This window comes from Zonotrichia albicollis, chromosome 27 (genome assembly GCF_047830755.1).
Source record: "Zonotrichia albicollis isolate bZonAlb1 chromosome 27, bZonAlb1.hap1, whole genome shotgun sequence".
Lineage (NCBI taxonomy): Eukaryota > Metazoa > Chordata > Aves > Passeriformes > Passerellidae > Zonotrichia > Zonotrichia albicollis.
The window spans coordinates 1,107,012-1,123,595 of NC_133845.1; the positions used below are offsets into that span (position 1 = coordinate 1,107,012).

Consider the following 16,584-nt stretch of genomic DNA (forward strand, 5'->3'; position numbering starts at 1 on the left):
GCATTCAGTGGTTTTACAGCAGTCAGGGTGCCTGCAGGGTGCAGGTGTGGAGGGAAATGCTCACCTGGCTGTGAAACCTCCCTTCCCACAGCCCAGCAGGCCTGGACTCTGCCCTGAGCTGTGCTTAGAGCCAGGAACAGGCTGGGAGCTCAGAAAACACACACAGATGAATTGCAAACACAGCACAGAGCCCCTGCTGCCTCCTGAGAGCTGGGAAAGGGGTGCCAGGCTGCCAGGCCAGGGGCACAGCTCACAGGGCTTCAGTCACATCTCAGGGCAGGCTGGGCAGCAGGGCCACGTCCAGCCTGGCTCAGTGTCAGGCACACCCAGGACCTGGTGCCTGCCCTGTATCCAGCAGCACCTGGCACAAAACCAGACCTGGAGTGGCCAGGGCAGGTCTGGAACCAGGGCGCGCTTCAGCCAGCCAGGACAGCACGCTGTGTGCCAGGAGGGCTGTGCAGAGCTCTGAAAGCCCTGACACAGAGCTTTGTGGCAGGCCCCAGCTCTCCCATCACACAGCCGGGCGTGCTGGGAGCAGCAGGATGGGCAGGAGATCCTCGGTCAGTCATTGGTGCTGTGGGCACTGCCAGGCTGGAGCTGAGAGCTGTGGGCACCACCCTGTCGCAGACACATCTCTGCCTGCCTGGAGAGCCATTTCTGCTTGGAAAAACACCTCAGCAATGCTGTCAGCACCGAGCTGGCTCATCCCTGCCACCTCCAACGCAGCTGAGATAGAGATCAGGCAGTGACGGCACCGCTCCATCCTCAGCCATCTCCTGCTTCCAGTAAAACATAAAGAGAAAATAAACCAGCACTGGCATTTCAAGGCAATTATTCAAAGGGTCAGGAGATACAGACCAACACTGAGGAGCTGGAAAGCATCAAGTCCCTCTAATGCATGGGGATAACAGGATAAGGCTGTCAGTTACCCTGCAGAGAGGGAGGCAGGGATCAAACCATCATAATCAAGTTTTGGCCTTCTCTGACCTTATCTGCCTCTCAGCTGTCATTATCCACAGCACACAGTAAAACATGCAGGTGTGACCATGCCCTGGGGGCTGCAGTGAGCATGGTGGGGCTCTGAGCACAGATGTCCCATGCAGCAGCAGCCAGGACACAGCTGGGTGTGCTCTGTGCTTTCCCTCCCTCCCTTGGTTCTTTATTCACAAATTCCCAAGGAGCTGCCCAAAGTGAGTAGAATTTTAAAAATCAGCATCAATTGTCTTTTTTCCTGTAGAAGCTCAGGTAAAATGGAGGTGCCAGTGTGAATGTGGGGAGGGAAGAGGAAAAGCAGCTCCAGCAGTCGCTCGTGGTGAGCATCTGCTCCCCAGAGCTGGGCTGCTGGAGAGGCTGCACCGAGCTCCAGCTTCTCCTCTGGAGAAACTGGGCCAAAAGTAATGCAGAGGCCAGGCAGGAGACGCTGATTTATGTTAGCAAGGGGGCTGGGCTGGCTGCTCAGTGTCTGGGAGAGCAGGAGCACGGCCACAGCTCCAGCAGGGCAGGGCTGATCCTGATCCCAGCCTGTGTCCCTTACCCTGGAGCTGGTATCCCCTCTCTGTGGGCCTGGGGCAGGGATGGAGCCACCTGCTCTCCAGAAATTCCCCTCCTGTTTTAAGGTCTCTCTCTGTAATGCCAAGTCTGGAAATTGCCTGCTCAGTGGCAGTGCAGCCCTGGGTCCCATCTGGGAGATGGGAGAGCAGAGCAGTGACAAAGCTGTGTGCAGCCATAAGGCTGCGTTTACCCCAGTAAATCATTTTCCATCAGGCCCAGCCATTCCTGCTGCCCTGGATCCCTTCTGGGGGGGGATTGAGCATTTCTGGTGCTCTGGATCCATTCTGGAGGGAGATTGAGCATTCCTGGTGCCCTGGATCCCTGCTGGAGCAGGACTGAGCATTCCTGATGCTCTGGATTATTGGAATAGCAACACACTGCAACACTGGATCCCTGCAGAAGCAGGGGCTGAGCAGGGATTGAGCATTCTTGGTGCCCTGGATCCCTTTAGGAGCAGGAATTGAGCATTCCTGGATCCCTGCAGGAACAGGGATTGAGCATTCCTGGATCCCTGGATCCCTACAGAAGCAGGGGTTGAGCATTCCTGGTGCCCTGGATCCCTGCAGGAACAGGGATTGAGCATTCCTGGTGCCTTGGATCCCTGCTGGAGCTGAAATTGAACATTCCTGGTGCTCCTGCCCTGCCCCACCGAGCCCAGCTCCAGCTGAACTCCACCCGTGCCAAGTGATGATGTTACTGACCAGGGAAAGGAACCAATCCCCAACTAGAGGAAAGGCATTTTTGCAGGCAAACATCATCGCTGGAACCCTGTAAACAAAACGTGTTTTGACACAGCAGAACAAAGAGCTATAAAAGGAGAGATCTGGGAAAACCGCGGCTAATGGGCAGTAATTCACGTGGTGCCTGCCAGGCTGTATTTTTGTAATTTGTGTCCCTTTGGGATGCTGCCCACGACTTCCAGAGCTCAGAGGAGCTTGGGAACAGCTGTGGGGCGATGCTCAGCACCCTTTGTCTTGGAAGATGCTGTGGAGGAGGACATTGAGCAAACAAAGGGCTTTGTAAAAGCCACAGGTGATGGCCTGTGCTGTCCCTCGGGGCTGGGCTGGCACCCAGCACAGCTCTGCTCCCCCAGAAATGGAAGCAAAGTGGTGTCCAAGGCGTCTGCTCCATCTGCACAGCCTTTGGGAGCAGCACGACAGCCGTGGCCAGGCTGCACGGGAAATAATCACTGCTAATCTGCTTAGAAATCTCCATCCCCTGGGAAAGCACAGCATACCTGCCTGTGGGGCTGGGGGGACACACTGCTGGATGCCAGGCTGAGAATAAATAAATTACATTGGTATTAGGGGCTGAAAGCGTTTCTCTGCTGTTAGAGACTTTCAGAAGAGCAATAACCCCTGAGGAGGAGAAATCCACAGCAGAAGAGAAGGTCCCACACGTGCTGAAATGTTGGATTACTGGCCCCAGGAACACAGCTCCAGCAAGATCAGCTCTTACTGGGTTCCAATTTTTGGGTTATCCCTTCTCAAAAGATCAATTTGTCCAGTAATGAACCACCAGGAGCTGCTGCTCTGCTCTGACTTATCTACAGAAACCCCCAGGCCCCTCTGGACAAACCTAGGCTGGGTCTGTGCCTTAAGGCCCACTGAATTCCCACTTTAACCAGACTAGGGAAGCCAGAGCCCCATCTCCAACTCACAATCAGCTGCTTCTGTTTATGGAAAGTTGTGCTGCCCTGCACACTGAGGTCAGGCACTGCTGCATGTGCAGGCTTGGTGTGGGGGGAGCAGAGCCCCCCAGGCCAGGCTGGAGCCCAACAGGGCTGCCCAGGGTCCCCTTGTCCAGGGGATGGGCTGGGAGCAGCCCCCTGGCCCTGGGGAGGTGGGATTAGCCCCTGGCCCTGCTCACCCAATTCTCCAGGGCAGCTCCTGTGCCCAGAGAGGTTTCTGTTCTGCTGCTCTGAAATGGGATTTGAGGTCAGGCTGATTTGGCTCTTCCCAAAAGGCACAGGATCCCTCCCTTTGTTTCAGTTCAGGTCAGGGGCAGCCCCCCAGCCCTGTCCAAAGGCACAGAAGGGAACAAGGCCAGGGACTCCCCCAGCCCTTCCCAGCAGCAGCAGGTGCAGCCCCAGCCCCAGGAGAGGCAGGTGCTTTTTGCACACCCAGATATGCTATCACAGCACACACACAGCTGCCATAACCTTTTCCAGGGGAAGTGGTCAGCGCTGAGAACCCAGGGGATGTCCCCAGGACCTGAGCAGCAGAAAGATCCCTTTTCTCCCAGCCACGAGCAGCAGGTGATGGGCAGGAAGGGCCACTCCATAAACCCCGTGCTCCCCAGGGATCCTTGGCACGCTGCTCCTTCCTTTCCAGCCCGCCCCAAAGAGCCATCTCCACGGGGGACACTACCAAAACATTTATTAGACGAGTGCAGGGTGGCCAGGCTCCACAGGACCCCCCCCTGCAGCTGTCCCCAGGGCTGGGGAGGGGGGCAGGCAGGCTCTGCTCACCCTGGGCATCTCCCTGTGTGCCCAGCGCCCACCAGGAGATGAAGGCACTTGTTTCCCCGAGGGAAATGTCCCTGCTGGGGCACGGGCAGGAAGGACAGGCAGGGGGCAGCACCGCGGAGCTCCCAGCGGGGACATCCAGGGCTGCTCCCTCTGCTTCTGTCCCAGCTGCCACAGCCACCCCCGGGGCTCACAGTGCCCCAAACCCCGCCCGGAGCGCACTGAGAGCGGCCGCGGGGCTGGGAGGGAGCGCGGGCTCCGACCGGAGCCACGGCATGGAAAAATAAACAGCTCTGCGTTTCTCTGGCAGGCAGGGACATCCTTAAAAGGAACTTCCTAAATCCCTCGGCAAACAGCAGGGCAGCGGCCGCGCCTCCCAGGGGGAGGAATATCCGCAGCTCGGGGCTCCCCTTGGGGCAGGGTGGACACGGCTGCCACATCCTGCAGCCTGAGGTGGCACAGCTGTGACTGAAGGAGAGAGCTCCCTCTGCACGGGCACTGCTGGCTAAAGGAGAGGGTTCCCTCTGCACGGGCACTGCTGTGATCCAGCTAAAGGAGAGGGTTCCCTCTGCACGGGCACTGCTGGCAGCTGTGACTAAAGGAGAGAGCTCCCTCTCCAGGGGCAATACTGTGACCTGACTAAAGGAGAGAGCTCCAAATCCATGGGCACTGCAGTGACCCAGCTAAAGGAGAGGGTGCCCTCTCCACGGGCACAGCTGGCAGCCCCTCGCCTGCTGAGGATGCCAGGGCCCCTCCAGGAAGCACTCACACAGCCTGTCCAGACAGGTCTATTTACAGGAGAGCCACACACACGGGGCAGGGAGGTGTCCCCAGCCAGCATGGCCAGCTGCTGGCATGGGCTGTGTCCCCCCGGGCCCGGCTGGGTGCTGTGCCCAGCCACCACCACGCCACCCCTGGCACCAGGCGAGGGCAGGGGCGCTTTGCAGGTGCTGTTTCCAACTTCGGGGGCAGCCACGGGTCCCTGGCTGCAGGGACAGTCCGGAGAGGTGGGGGTTGGCAGGTGGCATCCTGCCTGGGGCAGTGGCCCGTGCCAGCCCAGTGTCCATCCTGCCCTTAGTCGTTCTCGCTCTGCAAGGCACAGAGAGGGGAGCGGGGTAAGTGCCAGGGCTGGGCTGGGGGCACAGCCCCTGTCCAGGGCTGCCCTGCCCAGGCCCAGCCCTGCCACCTCACCTCCATTTTGCTGTATATCCAGCTGAGGAGCTTTGTCACACGCGTGTACACCCCGGGCTTGTTCTTCTGGCCACATCCTGTCCCCCAGCTCGTCACCCCGGCCACGTACCAGCGGCCATCGTCCTTGCACACCAGGGGCCCTCCGCTGTCGCCCTGGCTCACAGGGGCAGAGCAGTGAGGAGGGGAGGCAGGAGATGGGTCCCCAAATGGGGGCAGCGGTGCCCAGGTGTGCCCCCGGCTCACCTGGCAGGCGTCCTTGCCTCCCTGCAGGTACCCAGCGCACATCATGCGGGGGGTCAGGTAGCCCTCGTACACCTTGTCGCTGTTGCAGATCTTGTAGTCGATCAGCTTCACCTCGGCCTCCCGCAGCTTCGGGGAGGTGTTATCTGCAAGGCAGGAAGAGCTGTGGGCCAGGGGGGGCCTCGCCATCCCCCGGCCCCTCACCAGCGAGGGAGGAAGCGGCCTCTTCTCGCAGGGCTGATTTCTGATAAGCCTCGAAGCCGGCAGGGCTATCCCGGGAGTTATCCCTGGGGAAAACCCTCCGGGGCAATCCCGGGAGTTGTGATCCCTGCAGAAAAGCCCTCCGGGGCAATCCCGGGAGTTATCCCCATGGGAAAGCCCTCCGGGACAATCCCGGGAGTAATCCCTGCAGGAAAGCCCTCCAGGACCCCGGCAGGGCTGTGCTCAGGGCAGGGGCTGCCTGCGGGAGCCGCGGTCCCCCCTCACCTTCGTTCTCCCGGGTCTTGCCGAAGCCGGTGATGAAGCAGGACCGGCCGGTCTGGAATCGCTGGCCGTGCATGGGCAGGCAGGCGGGGCGCACCTGGGCTGCAGGAGCGGGATGGAGCCAGGGATGAGTCACCGGCACAGAAATCAGCACGGCCCCGCAGCCAGGGAGGAGCGTGGGGCGCAGGAGAGGCTCCCTCCGTGCCCATCCCTGCGGCCCCTGTGGGGCTGGGGGCACAGCTGAGCCCACGGCTGCGGGTGCCAGAGCCTTCCTGGGCACGGGACAGGCGAGGTGGCCGCAGCAGAGCTGGATGTGGCACTGGGTGCCATGGTTTAGTTGAGGAGTTAGGGCATGGGTTGGACTCAATGCTCTTTAAGGTCTCTTCCAACCTGGTGATTCTGTGAATTCTGTGGATGCCCCAGCTGGCAGCAGCCCCACACACCCCATGGTTCCCAGGGCACACCTCTCAGTCCTGCCCACCTCCCTGTCCCCCAAACACCAGCCAGCCAAGGCCAGGTGAGCCGGGTGACCTCACCTGAGAGCGTCAGTGGCCTGGAGAGCTTCATGAGGGCGATGTCGTAGTCGTCGTGGTCGTCGCTGTAGTTGGAGTTGATGATGACCTGGGACACGGGGATGCCCTCCATGGGCTGCTTCAGGTCTGACACCCCCCCGTACACCTTCCAGTCATCCAGGATCTTCATGCTGTTCCTGGCAGGGCGAGAGGGGCAGGAGGGAGTGAGTGTGATGTTCACATGTACACAGGGGTCTTAGGATGAGGGAAGAGACGAGGATCTGACTCTGTGTTTCAGAAAGCTTGATTTATTATTTTATGATTTATATTATATTATATTATATTATATTATATTATATTATATTATATTATATTATATTATATTATATTATATTATATTATATTATAAAGATACTAAAAGAATAGAAGAAAGGATTCCATCAGAAGGCTAGCTAAGAATAGAAAAAAAAAGAATGAAAAACAAAGGCTTCTGTCTCAGACAGAGAGTCTGAGCCAGCTGACTGTGATTGGCCATTAATTAGAAACAACCACATGAGGCCAATCACAGATGCACCTGTTGCATTCCACAGCAGCAGATAACCATTGTTTGCATTTTGTTCCTGAGGCTTCTCAGCTTCTCAGGAGGAAAGCTCCTAAGGGAAGGATTTTCCATAGAAGATGTCTGTGACAGAGAGAGCCGGGCGTGGGGCTGGGCTGGGTGCCCAGGCTGGCAGCAGCACTCACATGAAGAAGCAGTGGGCAGCCGTGAGCACCCACTGGGCGTCAATGATTGTGCCGCCGCAGATGTGGATGGGCCCGTACTGCACGCTGACCTGCCAGGGCCATTTGTTCACAGAGGTCTCCTTCCCACCGATGATCCGGCCAGAAATCCTCTGCCCGCAGGCTGGGGGGACAGCAGGGCTGGGAGAAAGGCTCTGGGGGAAGGGAGCATGGAGGGGGACACACACAGAGCATCCCTACCACCCGCAGGAGCCACATTTATTGCAGGGAATGCAATGTTGGCGCTTTTCTAGCACCCAGAAGATGTCCCGTTTGCCCACCCCTGTGCTGAGAAGGGGATAAGGGCTCCCAAGCCTGTGCAAAGGGCACCCACCCTCGGCTGTGTCCTAGCCAGCTCCTTACTTGTGCATCGCAGGGAGACGTACTTTCCAGTGAGACACTGGGAGCTGCGGGAGAGAGGAGGGACAGCCAGCCTCAGCCTCAGCTCTGTCCCTGTGGCACCAGGACAGGGCTGAGGGGGACCCTGGTACCTGTTGAGGCTCTGCTGGATGGTCTCTCGCTCATCAGTCACCGTGAGGCTCTTGCCAGGGACACGCAGGGGGATGAACTCAGTCTGGGATGCGCTGGGAGGGGAGAGGACAGACAGTGAGGGTCCCCCCGTGGGTCACTCACTGTGCCCAGAGGGGGAAACAGCACAGCAGACCCTGCCCTCAGGCAGGGCAGGGCTTTGGCAGCACCCATCAGAGCAGAACAACCCATCCTCCAGGAGTTACTTCTGGAATCCCAGCTGCCGGCAGGTTTTCCTGGAGAAGGACTCGTCCCAGTCACTGCTGCACACCGGCAGCCACTGGCTCTCGGTGCTGGAGTACACGTGGAGCAAGGACTCCTCGGAGGAGAAGCGCACTGTGGGATGGAGCAGGAGGGTCAGGGGTGCTCCTGGGGCTCCCCCCATTCCCCCCATCCCATCTCCCGTGCCTCACCACAGCCCAGCTCGTCGCTCCTCTGGGAGCAGTCGACGACACCGTCGCAGCGCACAGGGCTGTCCTTGCAGCTCTCTGCTGGCTCCTTGTACAGGATGCCCGTCTGTGACCTCCAGAACATGACTGGAAGCGGGAGAACACCACGCTGAGGCCAGGGCTGCCCATGGATGACGGGCTGTGTCCCATCTGGGTGGGCATCTGGAGCGTTCACACTCACTGGGTGTGAGTGTGAGGTGTGTGTGAGCAAGAGTGAGGAGCTGCTGGGGGAGGTCTGGGCACCCTGAGCACCCCCTGTGCTGCCCAGCTGCTCCCAGGCCCTCTCCCTTCACCCACAGGAAATGCATTCAGCCTGTGAGGGCTTCGAGCCCGGGGCTGGAGAGTGGCAGCAGGATTGAAGGGATTCCCTGGTGTCTGTGCCTGTTCTGCCCATGGACCATGGTTTGCCTTGGGGAGGGAAGCTCTGGGTGCTGCTGGCTTGAGCTGCTCACCAGAAGGAAAGCACACTGCAGCCCCAACCCCTGAAACTGGCACCAGCCCAGCAGCAGAGCTCATTTTCTCCATCCCCAGCTCCTGTCTCTCCAGCAGATGTCAGGAATGCTCAGGGAACCGGAGGAGCTCATCCCTGTCTCTGAGCCAGGGGATTCTCTCTGGGAATTCCCAGTGTGGGTATCCCCAGACTCTGCTGACCCCCAGCTCCCCTGAGCCCCCCGGGCAGGGCCCCCACCCCACTCACACAGCAGGATGAGGGCGATGAGCAGCACGATGAGCACCGAGACGCAGAAGATGAGCGCGAGCCGCCGCTGGCTCATGCAGGGAGCTCTGAACATGGAGGATCCTGGCAGCAGGGCAGAGGCAGGGTCAGGGTCAGGGTCAGGGTCAGGGTCAGGAGCCACCTCTGGGCTGTGGGAGAGCAGTGCCATGCACAGCCCAGCCTGTCCTGTGGTCACTGTGCTCTCCCTCGCCCCCACACCTCTCACACCCCAGCTGTGACCTCCCTGCCTCCCTCCATCCCTCCCCAGCCTGGCAGGCACCAGGCCATGGGTCAGCCCTGTCCCCATCCTCACGGGAGCTGTCACAGGCCGAGCAGGGGCTCGGGGCCGGGCCGGACTCGGGGCTGTAGGGTTTGAAGCTGATGCCCAGGACGTTCTCTCGAGGTGCTGGAGGTCGGGCACCGAAGATGCTGCTGGCCGTGGAGACATGGAGCAGGCTGGAAGGGACACTGCTGGGCGAGGCAGTGGTCTGTGGGCAGAGGGGACTGTCACCAGCAGTGACTGCTGCCCACCAGAGCACCCACCCTCAGAGACAGAGCTGAGCCCCCCTGGCACCACAATGAGCCAGCAGAGTCACTCCCCAGATCCTCTCTCTGTACCAGAACCTGAGCCACATCCCACCCAGGATGGCCAAAACCCTCCCTGGCACTGGGTTTCCCCCCTTTAGGCAGCTGAGCTCCCCAAAGGCATCACTGGGAGCCGAGCAATCAGCCGGGTATTTGGCACGGTGACAGTCACGCCGTGGCCCAGTTCCACGGGGCCAGTGCCCCAATTTATGCATCTATCCCTAATTAGCCATTTGAAAAATACAGTGCAATTTCCAGCTGTCGTTTAGTAACACTTAATAATCGGTGTTTTCCAAGCCCTGAAACGTCCTGCGCCCTGGAATGCTGCTCTGCAGTTGTGTCACTCCTGATCCATGAATTCACAAAAGAAAATGTATCTGTTTCCTTTCCTCAAAATGCACTCTCCCAAATGCTCCCTTGGTGACAAAAGCCAGGGCCTCTCATTTCCCTCCAGAGATGAACAAATCCCTAAATAAATGCTGCTTCCTCTACCTTTTGTGGGATGGATGGGGCTTGGAGCACCCTGGTCCAGTGGGAGGTGTCCCTGCCCATGGAAAGGGGCTGGAACTGGGTGAGCCTTCAATCCCCTTCCATCCAAACCATTCTGGGGAATGAGAACTGGGGAGCCCAAGGAGAGCCACCACCCTGCAGGGACCACTCACCACCCAGAGATGGGCTATACGACATTTCTCTGAGAGCCTGTCTCTGGTTTTTGGCCCTGCACTGCCCTGAGCACAGCTCTGGAGCGGGCAGGGCAGGGACACGGGCACAGGGGGACACTGCTGGGAGCCCCCTCACCCTCCCATCTGGCTTTTCTCCCCTCTCGTGTTCCCTGCCAGGAGCCTGGAGCCCTGCTGAGCAGCTCGAGAGGCTGCTGGTGCTGTGTGAGCGTGGCTGTGCCCTCCCTGGTGATGCTGCTGTCACTTCCTGGGCTTTACCTGTGAGTCACAGCCTGGCGTGGCCACGTGTCCTGCATGGGTCTGAGCCCAGCCATGCACTGGGGATACCTGTGCTGCACACCGGGGACACCTGTGCTGTACAGTGGGGATACACCTGTGCTGTACACCGGGGAAAGCTGTGCTGTACACTGGGGATACACCTGTGCTGTACAGTGAGCACACCTGTGCTGTACATCGGGGATACACCTGTGCTGTACACCGGGGCAAACCTGTGCCACACACCAGGGACATCTGCCCTGCACATCAGGGACACCTACCCTGAGCACCGGGCACACACCTGTGCTGCACACTGGGCACACACCTGTGCCCTGCACACCTGGCACACACCTGCCCTGCTTGGGCCATGCCTGCTGAGCCCATCCTTCAGAGCCAGTGGCCACAGCACCCCTGGCTTGGCGCCACCCTCCCTGGCCAGCAGCGTGTGCAGGGCCACCCCCGGCACAAACCTCCTCCCACCCCCGGGCCCTTGGCACAGGCACCGCTGGTGTCCCCTGGCCATGGGGAGCCTCCTCCCCACCCTTGTGGAGCTCCCCGGGCTCCTGTGCACGGGGAGGAGCGAGAGAAGCACTTTCTGTTTCACTGCACCAGCCCCACTCCCAGCCCTTCCCCAGCAGCCGGGATCTACTCCACGTTTGCCCACACCCCCATTTCCCAGCACTGCTGCAGCCTTGCCCTCTCCCAAGGGTGCCAGGGAGCCCAGGAGGGCCCCTCAGTTTCCTCCTCGAGGCTGGGGGGTGCCCTGCAGTGCCCTAACGAGCCTGAGCAGTCACAGCGCTGATGGGATCTCAGTTCTCATGCACCCACATTTGTGGGGCATCCCTGGGTACCCTCAGTGCCCGCTGTGGGTGACAGCCAGAGCTGTGGCAGCTCCTGGGCAGAGCAATGTGGGGATGCCAGGAACCCTTCCTGAGAAAGCAATTTTTCCTGCCTGCATTGAAATGAGGTTTTTGTAAATACCCTTTTCCCCTGGCATTTGTGTGCTCTCCCCACGTCTGATGTGTCACATCTCACCCTGCAGCAGCTGTGACCCTTTGCTCTAGCAGCTCTACAATCCCCCAAAGGACAAACCTCTCCACCACACACAGAAAGCACAGCCCAGCGTGCCCAGGGAGCCAGCAGTGCTGGATGCCACAGCACTCCCACCTGCAGTGTGCAAACACATCAAATTAACACCGAAACGTGCCACAGGTCATGCTGCTCCGAGCGCTCCTCAGCAGGAAGCACATGCCCTTGCTTACACGCAGGTGAACTCCCAGCTGCTTCTTTCCTTAAAAACTTTAAATAATTCTGTGGGCTGCCAGGAAGGGTGACAGAGCCCTTACCACGGTGAGCAGTGTGGAGCAAACTGAGGTGGTTTTGCAGAGATGTTCCTGTTGCTGGGGAGAGTGCGTGACCCCGGCGAGCGAGCGAGCGAGCGCCGGCTCCTGCCCACAAAACCTTTAAACCTTTACTCATCCCTCGCTGGCTTTTGAGTAAAAGTCAGAGGCAGAGCCCAGCCCGGATCACAGGCGCCGCTGCGGTTTCAGCCCTTTCCCCCACGGCTCTGCAGGTGCTGCAGCAGCCTCAGCAGTGATCCGTGCCCAGGGTGATCCATCCACAGCAGTGATCTGTGCCCAGGGCATGGGGGCACGGGCAGTCCCTGCCTGGCACAGAGGGCTGGCATCCACAGGACAGCCAGGAGGGACATTGGGACACTCAGGGGCTCCTGGCCAGCTTTGCTCACCTTGCAGACAGTGCACACTGCCTGTCTGCAGCACGAGCCCTCTGCTAAACCTGTCAGGAGTGCAAACAGCACCTCACACCCCATCCCAGAGCAGAGCTGGGCACGGCCCCCAAACCAAGGGCAGCAGCTCTGCCCATCCCCTTTGCACCCTGCGCTGGGCACTGACCTGCAGCTCCACGCCCTGCCATGATGGAGGGAAGGCCCCCAAACCCACGGCAGCCAGGACAATGAGCAGGGGAAAGGTGATCCAGGCACGGCTGGAGGCTCCAGGGAAAGCAGCCAGCAGGCAGCCGCGGTTTCGGAGTGGGAGGGAAAGCGGAAGCCAGGGAACACCTGGGTGCTGTAACCAGACCTGGGCCCAGTCCTGGGGGAGCAGCAGGACACAGAGCCCCCAAAAACCCCGAGCATCAAGTGGGGAGAGAGGGAAAGAGGCAGCCTGGCTTCAATGAGCTGCCTCAGATCCTCCTCCCCACCTGAGCCCACCCTCAGCACAGCTCCTGTGCCCAGTCTGGGAGCTCCTGAAGCACCCATTGTCTGCTCAGAGCAGCCCAGCCAGCACACAACTGAGACATTGTCCTCACCAGGACAGAGGTGTCCCCTGCCTAGAGAGTCCCCATCCTCTGGGTGACAGCGTCCTGCTCAAGTGCCACTGCTGAGGGGGCCTGCCTGGGAGGGGACAGAGCCCAGCACCAGAACAAGGACAGAGGGCACTGCCAAGGCCCTGACACACACAGCACAGTGAAATCCCAGTCAGGCACTGTCACTCTGCAAGTGCAGGTGAGTGACTGTTTATTGAGCCAGGGACAGCTCATTCTGTGCCACTGTGGGCACCCTTTGGGCACAGACCAGAAATGGTCCAGGGGCAGCGTAACCACTGCTCACCTCACTCCACAGAGGCGCAAACAGAGGCCTGGAAAGACAGAGAGACACTGATGCCATGGCAGAGCCAAGGGTGGCTCCTGGCATTCCTGATGGCCCATTTAAGCCAGGTGACAATGCCAAGGTGCCCCAGTGGGGCTGTCCAGTATTGGGCAATGGTCCCTGCATGTGGCCATGCCAGTTCCTGCCCCACCATCACCAAGACGCAGTGATGCCACCCAGAGCTGGGACCACTCTGCATCTCCCCAGAGCCAGCCAACACCCAGCACGAGCCCGCTGTGCCCCTCCTGGCAGCCCCCCAGGCCCAGGGGCAGGAAGGGGACGCTGTCAGAGCCGGCTCTCCTCCCCTGGAGCCCCACACGTCCCGGATGTCGCTGGCACCCGGCGCTGCTCAGCACGGTAATTACTCGCTGCCTCGCCCGGTGCCCGGCCGGGATGGATGTTTTCCCCATGACAGGATGCTCAACAGAGCCCCACATCCCGGGCTCAGCAGGTCCCAGCCAGCCCAGCCCAAAAGGGCGCAGGGAAAACTGCCTGGAGAGCAGACGAGGGGAGCTGTGCCCACCAGCGCGGCGCTGCTGGAAACCGAGCCAGAGGGCTCAGCAACGTGCCAAGGGGCACCAGATCCTTCTGACAGCACCCTCAGCTCTCAGCTCAGTGTGGCAAAGCACCCAGAGGAGCCTCGGCACCTCTGCCAGCACCAGGGATGCTGTGGCTGCCCTCCCTCCCTCCAGTGGGTGCCGGAGGCTGCGGCTCCTCAGGCAGCTCCTGCGGCTCCTTCTCCCTCCGGCTGACGCGGGGAGCACCCGGAGAGCAGGAGCAGAGAGAGGGCAGGAGCAGAGAGCAGAGAGCAGGAGCAGAGAGCAGGAGCAGAGCCGGTCCCCCATACCCCGAGCGGAGCGGGTCCGCGGCGCCCGCAGCTCCCGCACTTACCGGGGAGGTTTTGCCGTCCATGGGCCGGGCTCGGGGCTGGGCTGGGCTCAGAGCCGCGGCTCGGCCATGCCAGCAGCGCGGTGCCGAGCGGGGCCAGCTCGGCTGGGGCCGGCCCAGGAGGTGTTTGGCGAGCGGGCTCGTACGTCAGTGCCGGCAGCGCAGCAAACCTGTCGGACCTGCCCGGCCCCGGCGCCGCCGGTTTCCCAACAGCTCCGCGACACCTGCGCTCTGCCGGCCGGCCAGGGGCCTGCGAGCGGGGCAGAGCCGGCCCCAGGGAACAGCGGCATCCCGGGGCTCCCCTGGCTCACCCGAACCCCCTTCCTCCCCTCCGTGCCCCCCACTCACTCACCCACCCGCGGCTCTCCTGCCCAGCCCAGCGCAGAGCAGGGGATGCACAGCCGTGCCCAGCCAGGAGAACCTCGCTGCTGTGAGCCACAAGTCAGGAATTCCCTGTCCCAAAGGAAATGAAGCGCAGTTTCCCTCCGGTTCCTCTAGAGGATTTTAATTCCTTTGCTGATGGAGCGATGCTTCTGCCAGGAGCCAGCCCAGCCTCCTGCCTGCCCTGCAGGCACAGCCTGGGGATGCTCTGCTTGACCAAGGACTCGGGGAGGAACAGGTGTAAATTCCAGGATTAAGGGAGAAGGGCCCAGCTTCACCCTCCATCATGACCCTCAGTGCCACAGGTTTCTCCTGGCATCATTCTCAGTGTAAATCCCTCGTTCATCCAGCTCCCCACCCACGCCTGCTCATCAGAAGGGCAGGAGACAAATGGGGACATCCAGGCTTGGAGGAGCCCTGGTGCAAAACTCCTTTGGAGGCTGAAAAGTCTGGGCTGGATCCCTCTGACCCCTCATGCAAAATTCCTTTGGAAGCTGGAAAGTTTGGGCTGGATCTCTCTGACCCCTCATGAGTTTGGGCTGGATCCCTGTGACCCCTCCTGCTGCCAGCTCACAGAGGGGTTCTGAGCCAGCCCTCACCCCACAGTTCACACCTCTGTAGTTTTCACAGCCAGGAGTGGTTTTGGGGGGTTTTGTTTGCTTTCTGTGCCTCTGCAGGTGGTGCCTGCTGAGTGCCAAGGTGGCCAAGCACTGAGCTGCACCCCAGGCAGCCCTGAGCCCTCCTGAGCTGCTGCATCCACCCCAGAAAGGGATTCTCAGAAAACACCTCCAGGAATTGCTCATTGCCTGCTACAAAGCCACCTACAGAGAGCAGTTCCAGGGAACAGCGTGTGTGCCTTGACCCCAGCAGCCTGATGGTAAATGTCAGCATGCACACAGCTCCAGGCTGAAATCCTCACCTTTCCTGCTGCTGTGAGCCCTCCCTGCTCCCTCCTGCCCTCCCAGCCATGAAAGAGGAGCTGGAACGCACAGCCAGAGCCGGCTCCACCAGCCCAGGAGAGCTGCTCCAGCCTCTGGGCTCCAGGGAACTGGGCTGAGGATCCTGGATTGCTCTGTCCTGTGGCAGGGCTGTGCAGAGCCAGCCCTCCGGGCCCATCCCTGCCCTGCTCCTGCAGCCTCACCTGCCTGGCCCTGCTGTCAGCCTGGGGAAGCTTCCTGAGGGATGGCAGGGAGGGAAATGCACAGCCCCAGGTGCTCCTGGGCTGGGTTTCTCCGTGGTGTGTCCTCAGGGAGGCATTTCAGGGTCAGCCTCACCAGCCCAGCTCTCAGTGTGCCCTCTCCTGTGGCACCTGGAGAGCTGTGCCCTCCCTGCAGAGCTCAGGCTCCATCCCAAGCCCCCTCTGTGGCCACATTTTTCTTCCCAAGAATATTTCTGGGTTTCACATTCTCTGAACCTCAGAGAAAGGAAAAAAATTCTTATCATTTGCTATGCCTGTTGTGCCAAAGTAGGATGAAATACGTAGATTGTTTACCCACAGTGATGGGGTTTTGTTTCCTTGGCCTATCAGGGTGTGTGTGTGTTGGGACTGTTGGGTGACAGTCAGGAGATTTGAGTAGTTGAATGCTTGGCACATTCAGTTTAGATGTAATGTAACATAGTGTAATATGGTATAATAAAGTATATAGTATAATATATATATTATATATATATTATAAGGTATATAGTATAATATATATAGTATAAAATAATATAGTATAATAAAGCAATTAATTAACCTTCTGATAAGATGGAGTCAGATGCATTTTCTCTCCCCTCTGTTGGGAGCAAAAACATCATCTACAGCCCTGCTGCAACATCATCCAAGCATTCTGCAGAACTCTTGTTCCTCCTCAGCCTCTTTCACTTTCCTCTAAATTGCCAACCGCTTCTCCCAGTTCTCTGAAGTGCCTCACCCGCAGGGCCAGCCCCGCTGTGGCTTTTCCACAGAACTCCCACTCTCCTGCCTTTTGGTCCCGTTGTTTCTCATTGCCCAAAACACAGTCTGTGCCTTTGGGGGGCAGCTGCAGAGTGGCAGGACACCACTCTGATGGGGATACACCAGGGCAGGGAGCAGATCTGCTGCTGGTGCTCCAGCCAGGCTGAGAGTTTTGGCAGCTCTTGGCCTTTGTCAGAAAGGATAAGTCTGAGAAAACAGGAGAAATCTCCCACTTCAGCCTTTAAGATGGTTCTTCCAAAAGGAGCCTGCATGTC

At 59.6% G+C, this 16,584-nt stretch overlaps 1 protein-coding gene across 1 annotated transcript; it reads right to left on the minus strand.

Moving 5' to 3' along the window:
- Window positions 1-4,589: 4,589 nt before the first annotated feature.
- On the minus strand, window positions 4,590-14,187 carry TMPRSS13 (transmembrane serine protease 13). The gene is made up of 13 exons (XM_074559651.1): window positions 13,996-14,187; window positions 9,230-9,404; window positions 8,899-9,000; window positions 8,166-8,288; window positions 7,959-8,088; window positions 7,716-7,808; window positions 7,588-7,631; window positions 7,189-7,348; window positions 6,469-6,641; window positions 5,936-6,034; window positions 5,453-5,595; window positions 5,210-5,362; window positions 4,590-5,107 (listed from the first exon to the last, which is right to left on the minus strand). The coding sequence occupies exons 1-13, from the start codon at window positions 14,014-14,016 to the stop codon at window positions 5,093-5,095; spliced, it is 1,431 nt and encodes a 476-aa protein (XP_074415752.1). The 5' UTR covers window positions 14,017-14,187; the 3' UTR covers window positions 4,590-5,092.
- Between the last annotated feature and the right edge of the window lie 2,397 nt (window positions 14,188-16,584).